This window comes from Ornithorhynchus anatinus, chromosome 10 (assembly GCF_004115215.2).
Source record: "Ornithorhynchus anatinus isolate Pmale09 chromosome 10, mOrnAna1.pri.v4, whole genome shotgun sequence".
Classification (NCBI taxonomy): domain Eukaryota; kingdom Metazoa; phylum Chordata; class Mammalia; order Monotremata; family Ornithorhynchidae; genus Ornithorhynchus; species Ornithorhynchus anatinus.
The window spans coordinates 4,278,908-4,298,636 of record NC_041737.1 but is presented as its reverse complement, the minus strand read 5'-3'; the positions used below and the strand labels follow the sequence as shown (position 1 = coordinate 4,298,636).

The 19,729-nt window shown below is 39.6% G+C and overlaps 1 protein-coding gene across 3 annotated transcripts in view; it reads left to right on the top strand.

The window, feature by feature from the left end:
* The window catches only part of TECRL (trans-2,3-enoyl-CoA reductase like), a 108,309-nt gene extending 90,383 nt beyond the window's left edge, over positions 1 to 17,926 (top strand). The window contains exons 7-12 of one of the 3 annotated variants that reach the window (XM_001510987.3): positions 2,705 to 2,777; positions 5,400 to 5,443; positions 11,404 to 11,461; positions 14,274 to 14,359; positions 15,291 to 15,336; positions 17,628 to 17,926. In XM_001510987.3, coding sequence (XP_001511037.1) covers positions 2,705 to 2,777; positions 5,400 to 5,443; positions 11,404 to 11,461; positions 14,274 to 14,359; positions 15,291 to 15,336; positions 17,628 to 17,755 — 435 coding nt within the window. In that variant the 3' untranslated portion in view covers positions 17,756 to 17,926. Of the gene's footprint in view, positions 1 to 2,704; positions 2,778 to 5,399; positions 5,444 to 8,024; positions 8,735 to 11,403; positions 11,462 to 14,273; positions 14,360 to 15,290; positions 15,337 to 17,627 lie in introns of those variants that run through there. The other 2 variants (XM_029074267.1, XM_029074268.1) reach the window with 2 other exon arrangements.
* The last annotated feature ends 1,803 nt before the right edge of the window (positions 17,927 to 19,729 follow it).

Genomic DNA, 19,729 nt, shown 5'->3' with positions numbered 1-19,729 from the left:
CGCTGAAGCTTTGTTATGACATGACTACCCCTAAGAAGTACAAATCATCAGTTCCATTTATCATTTTGTATCCATGCTTTATAAGCAGCATATAGACAACCTATGATACATCTATGTGCTTCCGGTTAGATATCTTTGTGGATTTGGATTTACTGGGGAAAACCTGAACAAAGCGTAGTATATGGTAATTTTACCTCCTATTTTGGATAAAGCAACCCATCATGCTAGGTTGCTAGTGAAAATTCCATTCTTCATTTGTTGGCCTGTAGCTTGACACTGGCCTAATTCTAAAATTACACACTTACACATTATATGTGTGTGTAATATATATATACACACACACACACACACTTTTTTGTAATTATTTTTATATTCTATAAATAGAAAATTATGTTTTTATTCCGATTAGTGTATATTTCCCTGCAGGTAGTGGGATGGAGAAAGAAAAGAGAAATCTGTTCTCTTGCTACCACATCTGCATTTCTCAATTCCAAGGATGCCTCCAACCTTACCACCTAAATTCCATCAAAATTCCAGGCCATTTGCATACAAATCTGCACCTGGAAACAAATAAGAAGCAACATGGCCTGGCGGAAAGAACACTGGTTTGGGAGTCGGGGGCCCTGGGGTCTATTCCAGGCTCCACTATCTTTCTGTGGTGTGACTTCAAGTAAGTCACTTAACTTTTCTGTGCCTCAGTTACCTACCTGACGAATGGGGATTAAGATTGTGAGTCCTTTGTGGGACAGAGACGGAGTCCAACCCAGAATTCAATACGGTGCCTGGAACATCATAGGTGCTTAACAAATGCCACAAATAAAAAACAAGGGGATAGATAACCTCTAAAATGTGAAGGGGGTGGTGTGCAGTCTGTTTTGGAATATTTTTTCTTGGAGCTTTTTAAAACGTCAGATTGTGTGCTTCAAAACAATTCTGATATCTGACCTGTCCTATTTTCTTTGATGTTTTTGAATTTTCGGAGCCCAGATAGAGTTTGGGACGTTTGAAATGTCATTTTCACATGATGGGATCTATCACCTTTATCACCAAAATACCACTTCCCATCACAGACTTCTTATATTGTCCCCACCACAAAATCATCGAATTGCCAAGTAGGAGCATATCTGGCAGTTCTCTTGAAACTTAACTTTCCTGTGGAAGAAACAAACCTATCCGTTCTGCTTCGTCGGAAGGATTGAATAGAGGAGCAATGCCTGCTGAGCTCATTCGATGACACATTCTTTTTGAAAACTGCCTTCTAATTTGTGAATTTGAGGTCAAGAGATTGTTCTAGTGTTTAACTAAAAAAACATTTCCAAAGGAAATGAATTTGGATTGAATGATTGGACCTGCCCATTGCGGTATGAATAATGGCATTTATTCATTTCCCAATGGGTACAGTGATAATGATGATTATGGTATTGTTAAGTGCTTACTAATGTCAAGCACTGTTCTTAGATAGAGTAGTTCAAGTTAATCAGGTTGGACAGTCTCTGAGGCTCACAATCTAAGTAGGAGAGAGACTAATATTGAATCCCCATTTTACAGTTGAGGAAACCGAAGCATGGAGAAATTAAGAGACTTGCCCAAGGTCAAAAGGCAGGCAGGTGGCAGAGACTAAATTAGAACCCAGGTTCCCAGGCCCGTTTTCTTTCCATTAGGCCATTCTGCTTTCTAATCCACCAGTGTAATAGAAACGTGAGACACGATCCCTTCCAATAAGAATAATAATTACGGTACTTGTTAAGGCTTTACTCTGTGCCAAACACTGTTCTAAGTGCTGGGGCAGATACAGGTTAATCAGGTTGGACACAGTCCCTGTTCCTCTTGGGGCTCACACTCTTAATCCTCATTTTTTGTAGAGAAGCAAATGACTTACACAAGTTCACACAGCGGGCATGCGGAAGAGCAGGGATTAGAACTCAGGTCCTTCTGACTCCCAAGCCCGTGCTCTATCCACTAAGCCATGCTGCTTCTCACTCTAGGAACTCACAAAGATGTCACACTGTAGAGAGAATGACGTACCTAGTCTGAATTTGCCTACCCGAAGAGATCAGCCTGTGTTCTATCCACTAATTCAGGCTCTCAGCAAGGTGTTCATTGCCTGAGCAGACCAAGGGCCCGTAGACATTCTTCCTAGTCCTCTGTCACTGCAGTTATGAAGTCCTCCACACTGAATGAACTTAAAAGCACTTAAAATTGACTAAATAAGGAAGAGGTCGTTCATTAGAGAACAGATACTACCTCAGTGTAGTCTTCTCCTGGTACCTGCTGGTGAGCGGATTATAATGATAGGAGGAGGTTGGGGGAAGAGTTTAACTAAATTCTAACTCAGATGTTTCTATTGTATTATCCTAAAGTTGGTTTTGGTACTCAATGTATCCTAATTCTTTACAAAAACAATATTTCCAAGCGATCAATAAGATCATAATTTTATCACTATCCCTCAAGGGTCAAAATCATTTTCATTGTTTTATAGCCCCTTGGGATTTAAAAAATAAATATGAAAAACCAGATTTAAAAACAAATAAATATGAAAAACCACAAGCACACACAACTACCTAATGTGGACAGATCTTGAAAGGGTACTAGAAAAGAGATGGATAATTGCATTACAATTTGCCCAAGTGTGTGAGAAAAAGGTGGAAGAGCTTTAATAATGCTTCATTTACTCATGGAAAATGCATTTCTGTTCTCATTTCAGGGATGTGCCTTTTACTGGGGATTCACATCCTGGATCGCCTACTACATTAATCATCCACGATACACACCACCATGTAAGTCTCACCGAAACCTCACTTTTAGGTCAAAACTCCCGATTAGAGTGAGAGCCCATAACCATGGACCAGTAGAATGAAATCCACCCCATATCCAAAAATATGGTTTTCATCAACAGGTTTGACAAACTCTCTCCTCAAACCTGTTCCCAGAGCTATTTACAAATAGCGGAATTGATACGTCTGTGTTTCATTTCACTTTCATTTCCCTGTCAAAGCAGTGGGTGTCAGGAATGGGGATGGAGATGCTAATTACCAGTGAAAACAGCCTAAAATCAGGCAGTTGTAAAGGGATCAGTAGTCCAAACCATATAATCATCCCACGAGTAATTAAGAGAAGAGTGCATACGATATTCTACTTTGGTCAGGAGGCCTGCTCATTATCCAGAAAGAAGAAAAAAGATTTCAGTCATGCTGAGAATTCAGGTATCCCATTGAAAAGTAATTCTCCCCTAATATAATATTGAAAATGGGATTTTTCACTTCTCTCAGAACTGTCAGGTGCTGGCTTATGCCACCGGCCTTTGCCACACCTGAACGGTAATTTTTGAAGTTGTGTAACTGTTGCAGATTGCAAACAGTATGTGTTTGCCTTAACATATCGATTATGCGTGGTCTGCAAAACACCAAATTGAAATTGATCCTAGAAGGTCACGGAAGATGTGAATAATTGGGTTGCTGAGCTTAGAGATTAAGCCCAAAGAGACATTTTCCAGTTCTAACCTGGCATCTAAAAAATCCTTTCAAATATATTTTCTAAATGTTCTGTGTTCCACCAGTATTCTGGTGTGTTCCTTCCACTCCTGCTTCTCATCTGTACTGCATTTTAGTGTCAACAGAAAAACAAAGGTCTTATTTATGAAAGATATTGAACATATCAATTTATGCTTAAAAACCAAGAGGAATCTATTCTAATTTGGATGCTTCATCGTATGATCCTGAGTTGATGTTGGCTGCTCAATTAAACTACTTTGGAATTTTTCCCTGTGGAAATTTCCTGGAAGTGTCTACAAGCTTCTGACCTGATGGTCAAAAATGTTCCTTTTGTTTTTTCCCCACACCTTTTCTCTTCCTTGTGTTCTTAAATCGAGTGCTAATGTGGATGTTGACCTTAACTCTTCTTCTCCCTCCTTTACATTTCATTGACTCACATTTCTTTGCTTTGGGGAAGAAAGTGGTCCACACCTTTTCAACAATAAATATTATTGACCAAGCCCTTTACTCTTTGCAGAACACTGTACTAAATGCATTCTATTTATTCCTGATTGTATTTATTTGCTATTGCTTTAATGAGATGTTCTTCCCCTTGATTCTATTTATTGCCATTGTTCTCGTCTGTCTCCCCCGATTAGACTGTGATCCCGTCAAAGGGCAGGGACTGTCTCTATCTGTTACCGATTTGTACATTCCAAGCACTTAGTACAGTGCTCTGCACATAGTAAGTGCTCAATAAATACTATTGAATGAATGAATGCATAGGAGAATACAGTTTTTCCCTGCCTACCACCTTATTCAGGCACTTAGTCCCACCTTTCACAAAGCACTGAGGCACTCACCCCAGTCCCACCCTGCCCAGCATCCTGTACATATCCTTATAGGTGGTTGCTTCCTCTACCTGGAATTTATTTTATTGCCTCTCTCCCCCATTAGACTGTAAACTCCTTAAAAGCAACTATTATATCTACCAACTTCCCTGTATTGTTCTTTCCCAAGCACTTAGTAGACTGATCTGCACAAAGTAAATGCTCAACAGTTACCACTGATTGAGCCATCCATCTATTGATGACTACTGCTCTTGACAACGTTGCTCTTTCACATGGCTTTTCAAGGGCTAGTCTCAAAACAAGGGCTAGTCTCCCCCCTTTACCTCTCCGCAGCTAAACCCTCATTTTCCCCTTTTCCCTCTGCTCCTCCACCTCTCCCTTCCCATCCCCACAGCACTGTACCCGTCCGCTCAACTGTATATATTTTCGTTACCCTATTTATTTTGTTAATGAATTGTACATCACCTTGATTCTATTTAGTTGCCATTGTTTTTACGAGATGTTCTTCCCCTTGACTCTGTTTATTGCCATTGTTCTCGTCTGTCCGTCTCCCCCGATTAGACTGTAAGCCCGTCAAACGGCAGGGACTGTCTATCTGTTGCCGACTTGTTCATCCCAAGCGCTTAGTACAGTGCTCTGCACATAGTAAGCGCTCAATAAATACTATTGAATGAATGAATGAATGAAAACAAGGACATATTTTAAATTTATTTGGCAAAGCTTCCTCTAGGGAATTACTTGTAAAGGGAATGGACAATCAATCCCTCCATTATATTGATTGAAGCTTACTATGGGCAGAACACTGTGCTAAACGTGGACATGCCAAGTTTCTTTCATTAAAATGATTGTCATCTGCAGAAAGAAGAGTTTAAGCAGAGGAGGTCTACATTTTGTACTGGTCCTTTGCAGATTCACAGAAAAATGGGCATCATTAATCTTGAGACCCCATTTCCCTATCTTGTGACCCAGTGATGGGCTTACAACTTCAAGATGCAGGAAGGAACATGGGCTCAAGCTGCAAAATACTAGTTATAGAAAAATCGGTCCTGAACTCACTTTTCCTTCTTTGATTTTCTAGCATTTGGAAACAGGCAAGTTACATTCTCTGCCCTCAGTTTTCTGGTACGTATCAAATGAACTATTCATTAAATATTTTAGTGTATTTTTATACAATGGAATTAACAATACTCTGATTAGTGCAAACAAATACTATGGGCATTGGACTACCCAAGTTATTTGATAGGGGAGAGACGCTGTAGAAGTAGAGGAAATCAGAACTTCACTTTGAGCCATTCTACATCTGCCCAAGTTACTGATCTGAGGGACCACGAATGTACCCACTGAACAGTCTGTGATGTCACTGACTGAACAAAACTCAGCTCTTCCTATTTAAATCTTATTATAATTCCTCATATACAATATCATAATTTTACTCCGGTTTAGAGACAGTTATAAACAAAACTACACATAGCCTATAGTTCAATAAGACAACATCCCATTTCCTGTCAGATTTGAGTCTATCATTGGTGATCTATACCTAAGAGAAGCAGCATGGCCTAGTGGATAGAGCATAGGCCGGGGAGTCAGAAGGTGATGTGTTCTAATCCTGCTCTGCCACTTGTCTGCTGTGTGACTTTGGCAAGTCACTTCACTTCTCTGACCTCAGTTCCCTCATCTGTATAAATGGGGATGAAGACCGGGAGCCCCATGTGGATCAGAGACTGTGCTGATCCAATTATCTGGTACCTACCCCAGTGCTTAGAACAGTACTTGGCACATAGTAAGTGCTTAACAAATACCATAATCATCATCATCGTCAGGATTTGGCCGCATATTCTAGGTGAAGAAAATCCACCCAAATCAATGAAAATGTATCAGGTGTTGATTTTTCTTCACCTTTCTTAAGCCATCACCACCTCCTTTCCTAACTCCTCAGCAGTATTCTCCTAATGAACTAGGGCAACAAAGGAATGTTTCTAGGACAGGAAATTCATTTTTCTAGACCAGTCTTCTCCCAACTATCTTTGAGGTGGGATTACAGATATTCCCGGTGAATGAAGGCTGGCTAATTCACCCTTGATCAAAGAGCAGCACCCACTTCCAAAAAGTGCAAAATTTTAATGAGCATTATAGTGAATTTACCCTTCAGAAGCAAGTAATGTTAGCTCTTCATCCTGTCAGAGGCCGGTGCTGCTCTTCAAACCATCACGCATTGATCAATGGTTTTCTCACACAGTTCTTCAGGCACAGATTAAACGGTATTAAGGGGTGGAATTGGCTGAAATAGCAGGAGCCTGGCCCAGGGAGTGACTTTTCCATGGACTAAGACCAAAAGCTAATTGAACAGTTGCACATTAGTGAGTGATAATGGAGATAGAAGGCTTGTTTTAAAAGCTGCAGGCAACATGGGTGGGCAAAGTTGCCTCTACTGAGTAATGGACTGTCTCTTGAGTAGGTTTGAAAGATGAATCAAAAGTCATGTGCTTTTAATTATCAAGGTAGGAGGTTTGAATACCCAGGAGAATGACGTATGGGTTACAGAGTCAAAGTCACACTCCTGAATGGGTTCCTGCATTCACTACAGCATTTTAAAGCCCGAGCCCTGATTTGGAAATTGGACAGAAAGAGTTTGCAGTGACTGATTTAACGTTCAAAATTTATAAGGGACACATTGTTGCACGGTCTGACCAGCCCTCGATTTTCTTAATACTGCATTGGGTCGGGAAAAGACATTTGTCTTTCATGAAGAATGGATGTTGGGCAGAAGTAACTTCACGGACTCTGAGATTCTGATGCAGAGAGAAATGAATGATGAACTGAGTTTATGCTCATGTTGCATGCAAGTCCGATGAAGCGTACCACGCTCTCATTTTGTCTATAACATTCTGGAGCTCAAGGTTAATGGCTGCAGCCATAGAAACTGAACATATATGTCTTTAATGCTTATCAGATGTGCATCTAGGAAATAGATTGCAACCCCTTTCAAATTAAAGGCCTTTTGAATCATTTTCAAGTCATTGAGTGAATAAATGGGTTACGTTTTTCATGCATAATGCAATGAAATATAAAAAAAGAATGATTGTGCTTGCTCTATTAAAACTTAAATGCCCTGCTCTGTTGATCCTTAACCTAACGAAAGTATTTCTTCAGCAAAAGATTCAGATTATTCTTCACACCATCCATATATTAATATATTACACTGACATGAAAGGATTTGCTACTTCAGATTGTATTCTTTTTGCTGGCATCACTGGAAAAGATTTGTCCAGAGTGGTTCACTCATGCGCTGATCCCGATTCGATATTCAGTAGAGATTTCTGGTGCAAACGATTGGCAGTGTTGGGAGAGAAGGCATGAAAACTATTAGGTAAGATGAGGATTGGCTCCCTTCGTGGGCTCCCCTACCCTAAATCACAGGCAGAGCCTAATCTACTGCACTAAGAGTTTAGCAAGTACAATAGACTCCCAAGACAAGTCCTCTGATCCCAAGGACTCTTAAACACTGGAATAGATATAAGGTTATGATATCAGACAGAGTCCCCATCTCAGATGGGACTCATAACTTACCTTGTCCCATTTTTTAGATGAGGAAATTGAGGGTCAGAGAGGGTGTGATTTGGCCAAAGTCACACAGTACTCCAGTGTCAGAGCTGGTATTTTGATCTCAGTCTCTTGTCCGCCTCTCCCATGTTCTTTCTCGTAGGACATGCTGCCGCTAAGATTCTTGAGTGGATTTCGCCTGCAGGTGGCTTGGTGTGCTCAATTTTCAGAGAAGCCTGAGTTTATATCTTCTGACCTTTTCCCTGGTACTTCCAACCCAAATTAGAACTGCCCTGGTCAACTCTGGAATGAAAACTCCTCCAAATCAGAAGAAATTTCACATAACTCTAGCCCTTGCTGAATTATTCTTCCTCAGTCCAGTGAAAGGCTTCCTCATGATTTATATCCATGGGTCTGACCTTAAGCCCAGTGTTCAGCCCAGGTTGTCACCTCATGGGTGCAGAGAATGGTAACACCCCCCCATTGCTCATAGTTCTCTTTGTCCTAGATGGGTCTATCTCACCATCCAAAACACATTGTTAATGTTCCCCAAACATCCTGCCTGTTCCTTTAGCCCTCCTCTCTTACATTTTCTCCCTCTGAGGTTTCAGGGAACCTTTACACTAGTCTAATCTCTCCCACCTGCTTTGGCATTATATTGGAACTTCTTTGTTAACATCTCCCACTTGCTGTTCTCTCCAAGTGGCTCTGAATAGATCCACTAATCATTGGAAACAACTGCACAGGGAAAGCAGATAAACTCATAGGGTTTTCGGTAGGTTAAGATCTTTCTCTGAGAAATACTTATTTCTTCAGCTGTACAAAGCTGACTTTGGGGTTTCTTTTGTTGGGATAAGGGAGAGGAGCAGCTTATATTTATATTTATATTTATAGGAAAGCTAAAAGCATCCCTGTGAAATTCAGGAATCAGTCAGTAGGGAAAAAAAGGCAATCAATTCAAAGCCACACAATGTTTCTGCATTTTTTTTAAACTGTCTTGCATATCCATCTGTGTATATCTATTTGGGTGATTACCAGCAAAAAATCCAAAGAGGGAGATAAGAGCTAATTACAGTTGAATGCAGCTGCAGTATCAAAGTAAACTAATAAGAATCCCTGTAAAGTTGCCCCTACCTTACTCTTAAGCATAATTGATTATAGAATTAGTAGGTAGTAAGTATAATTTATGAAGCTGTGGCTCTGTGTAGTGGTATATTCTAAGGATACTTGCATAGCCTTTTGGGCAAGTCTTGTCAGTTTAGAAGGTAGCTACTTTTGGCAAGTTCTGTTTCTCTGAAATTGTAAAAACCTCACTGAGGGAAAAATATTGAAAATAAAAGCATTATGAAATTGGTCGCTGGTTTCTGAAACGATTTTTATGTCCTGCATTTTTGAATGTCAGTACTTTTTTTTTTCCATTGTGGAAAACTTTTTTCTTCTTTAAGGCCTCTCATATTTTCAACAGAAGAGGAATTGGTATAAACTGGTTATCCGCCAAGGTGAAAGCCAGAGAGAGAAGGCGAATAAATGTTATGAATCATAAGGCAGCTCATATTCACCCACACCATGTAAATGGAAGTCTCATTTTGCTTCTTAATACTGTGATAGTTGAGCCCTAGGAACCAAGAAAAAACATTTTCTCATTACTAAGGAAACCCAAGAAGACCATTTACTATATAGTCACAGTGGTTGAACTTAGTAAAATTGTTGATACAAAAGGGGCTCTGTTATACCTTGTGACTTTTTTCCAAATACAAATGACTTACTTATTAAGTGCCAGTTTGTTAGAAGCAGAAAATGTATTTCCTGTGTCTGTTAAATTCACAGCTTTTATCAGAGGGTTTTACTGATCCTGAAAGAATAGTACCATCCCATAATTAAGGAGATGCCACCACTTTTCTACTGTGTGACCTTGGGCAAGTTACTTGATATCTCTGTGCTTCAGGTACTTCATCTGCAAAATGAGGATTAAAATTGTGAGCCCTAGGTGGTACATGGACTGCGTCCAAGATGATTATCTTATATCTACCTCAGTGCTTGTCACATACTAGGCAATTAACAAATATCTAATATTAATTAACTAATATTAATATTAATTAACAAATATCTATCTAAAAAAATTTTAAAAAAAGAAAAGGCAACATGAACTAAACTCGTGCAGTTGCTTGGGTCTGGATGGTTTGTGTAAACCTGAAATTAATCCCACAGAAAGAACCCAGCTCCAGGAATCAGGAAACCAAAATTCTAATCCTTGTTTCTGCCTGTTTGAGCTACTATACTAGTGGGAAAGGTTTTTCATTAAAGGTTGCCTAGAGATTTCTGTGAGATGGATAGACCCAACAGGAAACCTGAAAGAATAGTAGGCCTTACTGCTTCCCTGTCTTCAATCCATGAAGCTCAAGAGGACTCAACTAAGCTCTCTTTAAAGCTTCAGAGTTCAGAACAGTTGTCCACTACCATACCCACGTACATGGATGTCAGCTGTGACACAAGGGACCTCCGCACTCTTCACATCCTGGCTTCCTTATGGGTCTCAAGAACTATTTTGGGGTCAGTCCATTGACCTGTGTTTGGTATATTCTTCCTTCCTGTCCCCCATTGACCTTAGAGGGTTCCCCATATAATGATACCCACAATCTGAACTGTCAAATGTAGGAATTCCAAGTTCAACCCTTTAGCACAGGTGTTGTAACCATAGACCAAGTCCACCAAGCCCTCTCCTGATGATTTTTGGGGTCCCCCTGTTAGCTCTCAGTTGACCACCTGGCCAGAATTTAATTCCTGACCCAATTTCACCTATTAGAGACTTCCCACCAGAAGTAGTTGGAGTTCTCTTGATGGTGATCAATGATCAGTGGAGCACAATGGAGCACACATGATCAGTGGAGCATAAAATTGCTACCAGCTTGCAAGGCATTATGGGATATGGAATAGGATTATGCCTCGTGAAGTTGTAGGAAAGGGGGAGTTGACAGTTTCATTGTGCAAGTTAACTTTACCTCAGAGATAGGACTGATGCTTCCATGAGGGTTTTTTCAGGCAAGAAAGGAAAAACAAATTTCCTTTTGGTGGAACTCGTGTGATGGAGCACCACCGCAAACTAAGAAGACAGCTGCACCTTCTGTTACTGCTGCAACACATTAGTTTTGCCGTGAGAAACAGTGGGATTCTCGTTCGTAGTGTTCCATAACAAAGACTAGATAATTAAAGTTCCTTATCAATTATAGAAGGGATCAATTGTAAATCAGAAATCTAAAAGAGAAAATAAATTGAGGAAGCATGAAAAAATCTTCCTATAGAAAACTCAGATACCCCATGAACTGCCAAGATTCCTGGCTGGAAAATCAAGTGTTTGATCAGCATTCAAATCTGAGGGAATTCTGTTATGCTATTTCACTGTTACATCTTAACATTCATCCTACACTTGTGGTAGAAATATAAATTTTCTGGTCCATAGTTTCCAAGGTATAATAGTTTTGGATAATTGTTGGAAAATCATCATGTTATAACAGCTCTGAGCTTGCTTTCAAACTATATTTCAGATTTGTGAAGCTGGGAATCATTTTATCAACGTGGCATTAGCCCACTCCAATTATACAGGTATGTCTTTCTTTTTTCTCCTTTACTGTCTCTCAGTGAGATGTGTTGAATGTTGTCTTAATATGTCTCCCCTTCCATAAACACAATCAATGATATTTATTGAACATTTATTACATGCAGAACACTGTACCGCATGTACCTGAGAAAGTACCCACAATGAGCTTTCAGTTTGGTAAATATCCAGGTTTTAGATGGATGTCTAACAGACTGTAATCTCTTTGTGGCCAGGAAATGTGTCTGTTTATTGTTGTATTATACTCTCCCAAACACTTAGTACAGTGCTCTATGCACAGTAAGTGCTCAGTAAATGTGATTGAATGAATAAATTGGTTAAAAAACCCACAGTTGTAGTTTAAGAGCAATGATGTGCTCAGCTAATAATAATAGTAATAATAATGCTGGTATTTGTTAAGCGCTTATTATGTGCTGAGCACTGTTCTAAGAGCTGGGGTAGCTAAGGGTGATCAGATTGTCCCACGTGAGGCTCACAGTCTTCAACACCATTTTATAATAATAATAATGTTGGTATTTGTTAAGTGCTTACTATGTGCAGAACACTGTTCTAAGTGCTGGGGTAGATACAGGGCAATCAGGTTGTCCCACGTGAGGCTCACAGTTAATCCCCATTTTACAGATGAGGTAACTGAAGCACAGAGAAGTGAAGTGACTTGCCCACAGTCACACAGCTGACAAGTGGCAGAGCCGGGAGTCGAACTCATGACCTCTGACTCCAAAGCCCAGGCTCTTTTCCACTGAGCCACGCTGCTTCCCTAGATAATTAAAGTTCCTTATCAATTATAGAAGGGATCAATTGTAAATCAGAAATCTAAAAGAGAAAATAAATTGAGGAAGCATGAAAAAGTCTTCCTATAGAAAACTCAGATACCCCATGAACTTTTACAGATGAGGGAACTGAGGCACAGAGAAGTTAAGTGAGTTGCCCCAAGTCACACAGCTGATAAGTGGCGGAGCTGGGATTAGAACCCATGACCTCTGACTCCTAAGCCTGTGCTCTTTCCACTGAGCGCACTGCTTCAGTTCTGCCATAAGGCCACTACTCGTTTGACTAGAATGTGATTTGGAAATTAGGAAGTGTCCATTAGGTAACAGAAGCCTGTTTGGATACTCTATAATGGAATGTCACCAGAAACACTCTCTGTCCTGGTGGATGAGGTCACAACAGGTGATTTTCCTTAGTTTCCAAGAATGCAATCCCGGGATTCTAGAAGAAGAGTGGGGTGTGCCGGAAAGCAGAGCGGCAAATGCAAAATCAGGAAAGATTTCATTTTTAGAAGACTTTGGAATTGAGTGCCCCGGTAGGACCCAGACCTCCCAATGAGAGATTTAGTAGCTCCAAACTGCAATTCCAATGCATCCGACAATTTTATTCTCTGCAACCCTTCAGGGCTATTGATTGTTCCAACTGATAAGAAGTGGGCTTCACTTATGTAATTGAGTCACTAGCTGGTAATACAAAGATTTAAATTAGGCAACAGCTCTATCCATAGTTGAAATAAATGAGAGAGCAAAACAATTCTTCCCTATAAAGTTTCTTCACAGAGAGATACCACAATTTCAGTTATTTTGCTAGAAAATTGTGTGGTCATTAAAACACAAGCAGTTGAAATAGTGTGAGTATGACATTTGGGTTCATATATTCGTCACCTCTAGAAATCAGTGGTACTTGTTTGCCTCAAGAGCTGATAATTCTTTTTTTTTTCCCACTTTGATGTTGGCAACCATGTGCTGACATTTTCCAATGACCTTAGAGGTATAACTAAAATAGATTTTTGATTGTTTGTTCAATTGGAACTTCCAGCAGAGAATCAAATGGTAATTGTGTACTTTATAGTTCCCTCTGCAAATGCTGTAATTCAGTAGTTCAACTCAAAATTATTATGCTGTTAATGTTTCTGAAGAAAAGTTATTCGGGGGGAAAAAGACTTGGGGAAGCGTTGAGATCCAGCAAATTAAGGTTTATGCAGAATTAGACAGGGTGGACTCCTGCTACTGAATCGAGTATGCTTTAAAAAGTCCGGAAAGGGTAAAGAGATGTGCTGTCTCCTGAAGTCTTTTAACTTATCACAGTTGTTCATGATGTCTAGTCTTGTACTGACATATACATCTCTGACATTTTTTAAATGGTACAACGATGTCTTGCAACTCAATCAAATGCTCCATTTTTGCATAGAGTTCAAAATTTGAACTATTTAAAGATATATTTTAAATCAACCAATCAGTGGCATTTATTGAGTGCCCTGGTGAGTAGAGTATTGTAAAAAAAAAAAAAAAAAAGCTAGGGAAAGTGCAATAAAGCAGAACTGGTAGACACATCCCTGCCCACAAGGAGCTTACCCTCTATGTTTCTCCACAATTTAGAGGATACATGGACCACTTTGAAAAGTCTGAAAGTAAATGAATAAAATAATCATGTATTTGGGGAAGAGTTCATAGAGCAGAAAGTTGAGAAACCTTTGAATCATTTATTTGGGAGAAGGAAAAATTTAAGAGGTGACTAGGAAATATCTTCCCTTTTGAAAAAGATGGAGAACAACTACTCTCTCCTTTGAGGGGGGACTGAGGAGAAGATTAAAAAAGTTAGGTTAATGATTGAAGAACTCCTAGCCAGTCCAAGGTTATTAGTATATGTTAGTTATTGTAGGTTGTTAAAAATATAAACTTGCAAAAAGGTTTGTTCAGTTGTATATATTGAGCGCTTACTTTGTGCAAAGCACTTTACTAAGCATTTAAAAATGACTAGTCATTTTCATTCCTAGTAATCACATTAACCTGTTTTCTTTTTCTGTCCAAGGAAATAAATCCTGTTTCCCAGGGCCAACTTATAACCCTTTCACATGGTTGTATACACTGGTTTCATGCCCAAACTATACCTATGAGGTAGGTTAAGGAACTGATTTCTCTGCCTTTTCATACATAACTTTATATAGCACTTTTTACTGACCAGTTGGATCTGGTGATTTAAACAGAAATTATATTTTATCTGGACTAAACATACCTGGATTAATTTCTCCATTCCACTGATAGCTCTCAAAAATAATAATAATAATAATTGTTACTCATCTGTTGCCAAGTATTATGTACCAAGTACTATTCCAAGCATTGAAGTAGACACAAGATAATTGCCAGAGTCCCTGTTTCATATAATAATAAAATAATGTTGATATTTGTTAAGCATTTACTATGTGCCAAGCACTGTTCTAAGCGCTGGGGTAGATACAAGGTAATCAGGTTGTCTCATGTGGGGCTCACAGCCTTCATCCCCATTTTACAGATGAGGTAAGTGAGGCATGCCCAAGGTCACACAGCTGACAAGCGGCGGATTTGGGATTAGAACCCATGAATTCCGACTCCCAAGCCCAGGGTCGTTCCACTAAGCCACGCTTTTTCACTGTGCAGGACGCGCAGTCTAAGTATGATGGAAAACAGCACTGAATCCTTATTTTTCAGATGAAGAGAGTGAAGCACAGATAAGCTATGACTTGCCAAAGGTCACACAACAAGCAAGTGGTGGAGCCTGAATTAGAAACCAGGTCCTCTGGCTTCCAGATACATAGTCTTTCTACTAGCCATATTACTCCAACAATATCCGTTCAATTTTTCAGTTTTAAAATTTTGTGATGTTTCCCTTTGCCTCGGCCCCTGCCCCAAAATAACCATATCCCCAGTACCTTTAGACTCTCTGAACCCCAGGCTGCAAGCTACCTCCCTGTTTTCTAAATCCGCCCCTACTAGGCAGATGACAATTTTATAAGAATTATTCCCAATTGCAGTGCCATTACTAATTTTGTGTATTGTTTTCCTATAACAGATTGGGTCATGGATCAGTTTTACAATTATGACACAAACACTGCCAGGTGAGAGACGATTATCAATAGGTGTTATTTATTGATCAATCAGTGTTTTATTATAAACATTGCATAGGGTACTAAACATTGGGAGGGCACAGTATAATATATAGCTGGTCTATTGTGAAATTTCAGAGAATTGTCTTTTGTGGGAAAATGAATGACAGCTTAAATGGCAACAAACTATTCTTTGGTTTGACTGGCAGGCAACGTGGCAAAATGATTTGAGTTTTTTTCCACCCTAGTTCTGATGGAAGCCTTCTTCCAAAGCCTTGCCAAGTAGTTAAATCCTGTACCTCTTGTTAAATGAGATCAAAGTCCAAAAAGATGTACTTAACTACCATCCTTCAGAGGGGCTACAAGACTTTTATTGTGCAATTGGGAGCAAGTAAGTCACTGTATAGTAAGAAAGAAATTACAATTTGATATTTTAAAGCTATTAATAGCTTTATACAATTCACAAAGTTTTCCAGGCTGAGAAAAGATAATGAGGTGTCTTTTAAAGTGGCCGAGCTGAGGTTAAAAGGAATTTTGTTAGAACTCTACAGTATATATGGAAAATGAGCACCCATTGATGAACTTATTGTAGCTTTTGTAGTGTAAGGGAGCTTTAGAGTTTCATCCTTCAGTGAAGTTAAGTCATCTGTATTACTGTCTCCCAAGTACATCCCATGTTTCAAGGCTGGAGAACTGGTGTATCTCTTAAAACATTCTCCATAGTCTATTATTTGTGATTCAAACACATATTTAATGGTGTGACAAAAATAATGGAATAGCCAAAAATTCACTTCTAGCAGAATGCACAGTTCTATTGCTGGGTCCAGCTTTAGAAATTGTGTGTACTGTATTTGTAATACAATATTTGTGAGAACCTTTGAGTTCTTTGCGATAAAAGCCCTATATGAATCCCCCAAGCATTGTATAAAACTGTGCAGAATCAAGGTATTAAGATCACAGATGGGGGACCAACACTGTTTAAAAAAGACATCAATTTAGAACTTGGCAGGATAAAAAGGCGGCAACATTCCCAAATGGATGTTTTACTTCCACTTACAAAAATGAACACCTCGCAGAAAGCATAATCTCTCAAGAGAGAGATTTTCACTGTGCTGTAGAGCAAAAAGGTTAGCCGCTAATTAGGAAACCTCAAACCAGTATTATCCTCAAATGTTTTGGAAAGGCCTAATTGAAAGAGCAGAGAAAGAGAAATCAATGTCTCTGGGAAGGATGCTATGGAGGGTGCTGAAATAAATTCCATTTCCAGCCTGACAATACGCTCCTAAAACATGTCTACACTAAGTGATTTTTTGGTTTTGTTTGGTTTTTTTTTGATATATAGATTTCTCTTCCTAAATTCCTTTTGGGCCAGTGTTTCATACTGAAATCCTAACATTTAGAACAAGCTCCAAAAGTGTGAAGACAAAGCAAACATTAAGGAGGCTTACCTTGTGTGTTTAACAGCTGGGTGATTTTGGGCAAGACACTTAATTTCTCTGTGCCTCAGTTCCCTTATCTGGAAAATGGGGATTAAGACTGGTAGCCCCAGGTGGGACAACCTGATTACCTTGTAATTTTTGAGAAGCAGCATGGCCTAGTGGCAAAAGCACAGGCTTGGGAGTCAGAGGTGGTGGGTTCCAATCCCGGCCCCGCCACTTGTCAGTTGGGTGACTTTGGGCAAGTCACTTAACTTCTCTGTGCCTCAGTTCTCTCATCCGGAAAATGGGGATAAAGACTGTGAGCCCCACATGGAACAACCTGATTACTTCATATCAACCCCAGCACTTAGAACAGGGTTTAATAAATACCATAATTATCATTATTTATAAACTCATTCATTCAATCATATTTATTGAGTGCTTACCGTGTGCAGAGCACTGCAGTAAGAATTGGGGAGAGTATAACAGTGGACAAGCACATTCCCTGCCATCACGAGCTGACACTCCAGAAGGGGAAGTTCTATATAGTGTGACACTTGTGCCCAATAAAGATAGAGTCCATGAGTGTGTGCTTCTTGTCTTTCCTTCAAGCTCTCCCCAGGGTCATGGGGCTATCTCATTCACCCAATAGACGGAGAATGATTTCAGTGTGGGCCCACTTAAATTCCTGAAATGACCTAGGAATAATAGGCCACGTCACTACCTAATTCTCACCGCTTGGAAAAAGACAAAAACAACCCAGTTTGAATCGTACTTTAAAATACGGGGCTGAAGAAATGAAATGTGTTCATATATTCTGATTTATAAAAGAGACCACCGAGAAAGGTGAGGGAAAGTGAACATTTCTTTTTCCTTATCTTTCAGTTGGCGTCTTTGCCCTCCTGATGACTCTACAGATGTCTTTATGGGCCCAAAAGAAGCATAAAGTTTACTTAAAGAAATTTGATTCTTATGTGCATAGAAAATCGGCAATGATACCACTCATATTATAAAGATAAGCCCACAAATATGGTTCACTACTACTCTTCACACAAAGCTAGGCTGTTATTTTGTTTATCAGTAATGTCATTTAAGCAAAGGTGGCCAGCCATATTACAATAATACTCATGTAAATCTTCAAATCTAGGGGAGTAAGTTGACACATAAAGAGAAACTCAATTTTTGCGGGCTTTTTTTTTTCTTCCCTCCTCCAAGAGCCACCCTAACACCGTCTCAGTGGGTAACATTTTGAGGCAAGATATTTTAAACGCCAACCTTTGGGTGCAGAGAAAGCAAATATGTGGAACAATCTGTTTCAAAATCATGGAAATCTTGTAAAGCACATTCACCTAATGAGCATTCAAGATGGTATAATTTTATTCAAATTTATATCAGTGTTTCCTTTTGGATTCAAAACCATGAGTGCTGGTTTTGAGGCAGTGATGCCTTTTATCCTTTACCAAATGCCCAGTTAGAGAGGTATGATAGGAGCCTTTTAAACTCTTAATTAAACTATGATTTTAAACAAGAGTACTGATCATAAGTAAAAATATGATATTCATTAAGTGCTTACTAATGGACAAGCATGGTCCTGAACACTGGGTTAAGATAATCAGGTTGGACACAGACTATAGATGGGGAAATTAAAGCACAGAAAAGTGAAGTGACTTGACCAAGGACACACAGAAGGCAAACAGCAGAACTGGGGTTATAACCCAGGACCCCAATTCCCAGTGCACTTTCCCTTAGGCCACTTTCATTCTTAAAAGGCCACACAGTCATTAAACCCAATATATATGGTTTGTCCTGCAATGGACACTGGAAGTCCAGCTCAGACAACTATACATCTGATCACCCTGTTGGAATGGCCACCTCTGAACGGTGGGAGAAATGGTATTTGTTGAGTGTCTTCTGTCTGCACTGTGCCATATTGAATGCTTGGAAAGCACCGCAAAAGCACAGGACTCATTTCCTGCCCACAGAGACCTGATGCTCTGGGGACACAGGCATACAAAATAAACTATGTGTGTAGAGAGAATAGACTAGTACTAGTACTGTACTAAACTAGTACAGAGAATAGACATAAATAAAGGTATTCATACGTTCATTCATTCAATAGTATTTATTGAGCACTTACTATGTGCAGAGCACTGTAGTAGGCACTTGGAATGTACAGTTTGGCAACAGATAGAGACAATTCCTGCCCAATGACAGGCTCACAGTCTGAACAGGGGAGACAGATGGCAAAGCAAAACAGAACAAAGCAAAACAAGACAACATCATCAAGATAGATAGAATCAAGGAGATATACACCTCATTCACAAAATTGATAGAGTAATAAATATTACAAATGAGCACAGTGCTGAGGGGAAGGGGAAAGAGCAGAAGGCTGGGGGGGAGAGGACGGGAGGAGCAGAGGAGGTATATGAAGGATTGATATGAATCAAGTGTCTGATAATTAGGGGAGGTGGAAATTTTACATCTACTCCAGTGGTTAGTATGGTGCTTGGCACTTAATAAGTGCTTACTGAATACCACCGGTAGAGTAATAGTAAAAGTAGAGTCTGGGAATCAAGGCAGAAGCTATAGAGGAGCCTCAATATTACAGTGCTGACCCATGGGTTATGCAATAGCAGTAATGCGGATGAGGTGATGTCCTATAAAAGAGGATGGTGTTGGTTGTCTGCATATTTCATTAGGACTTTCTTTAGATTAACTAAGCGGTTCGTCCTCGGAAACTTGTTATATTGATCTCTCCTCAGCACTTGGTAAGAATGGTGCTCTGCAAAGTGGAAGTGCTTAGTAAATACCTTTCATTAATCTTCTGCTCAGTGAGTAGGTTTGCTGTTTCCATGTAGGTGGAGTTTGTAATCTGAGCCAGAAATGAGAAATGGGGGAACTCGAGGTTTAAAGCCCTGGATACGGAGCCAAATGCCTTTCAACCTGTTCTATTCTAGATTATGCTCTCTCCCAACTAGATTGTAAGA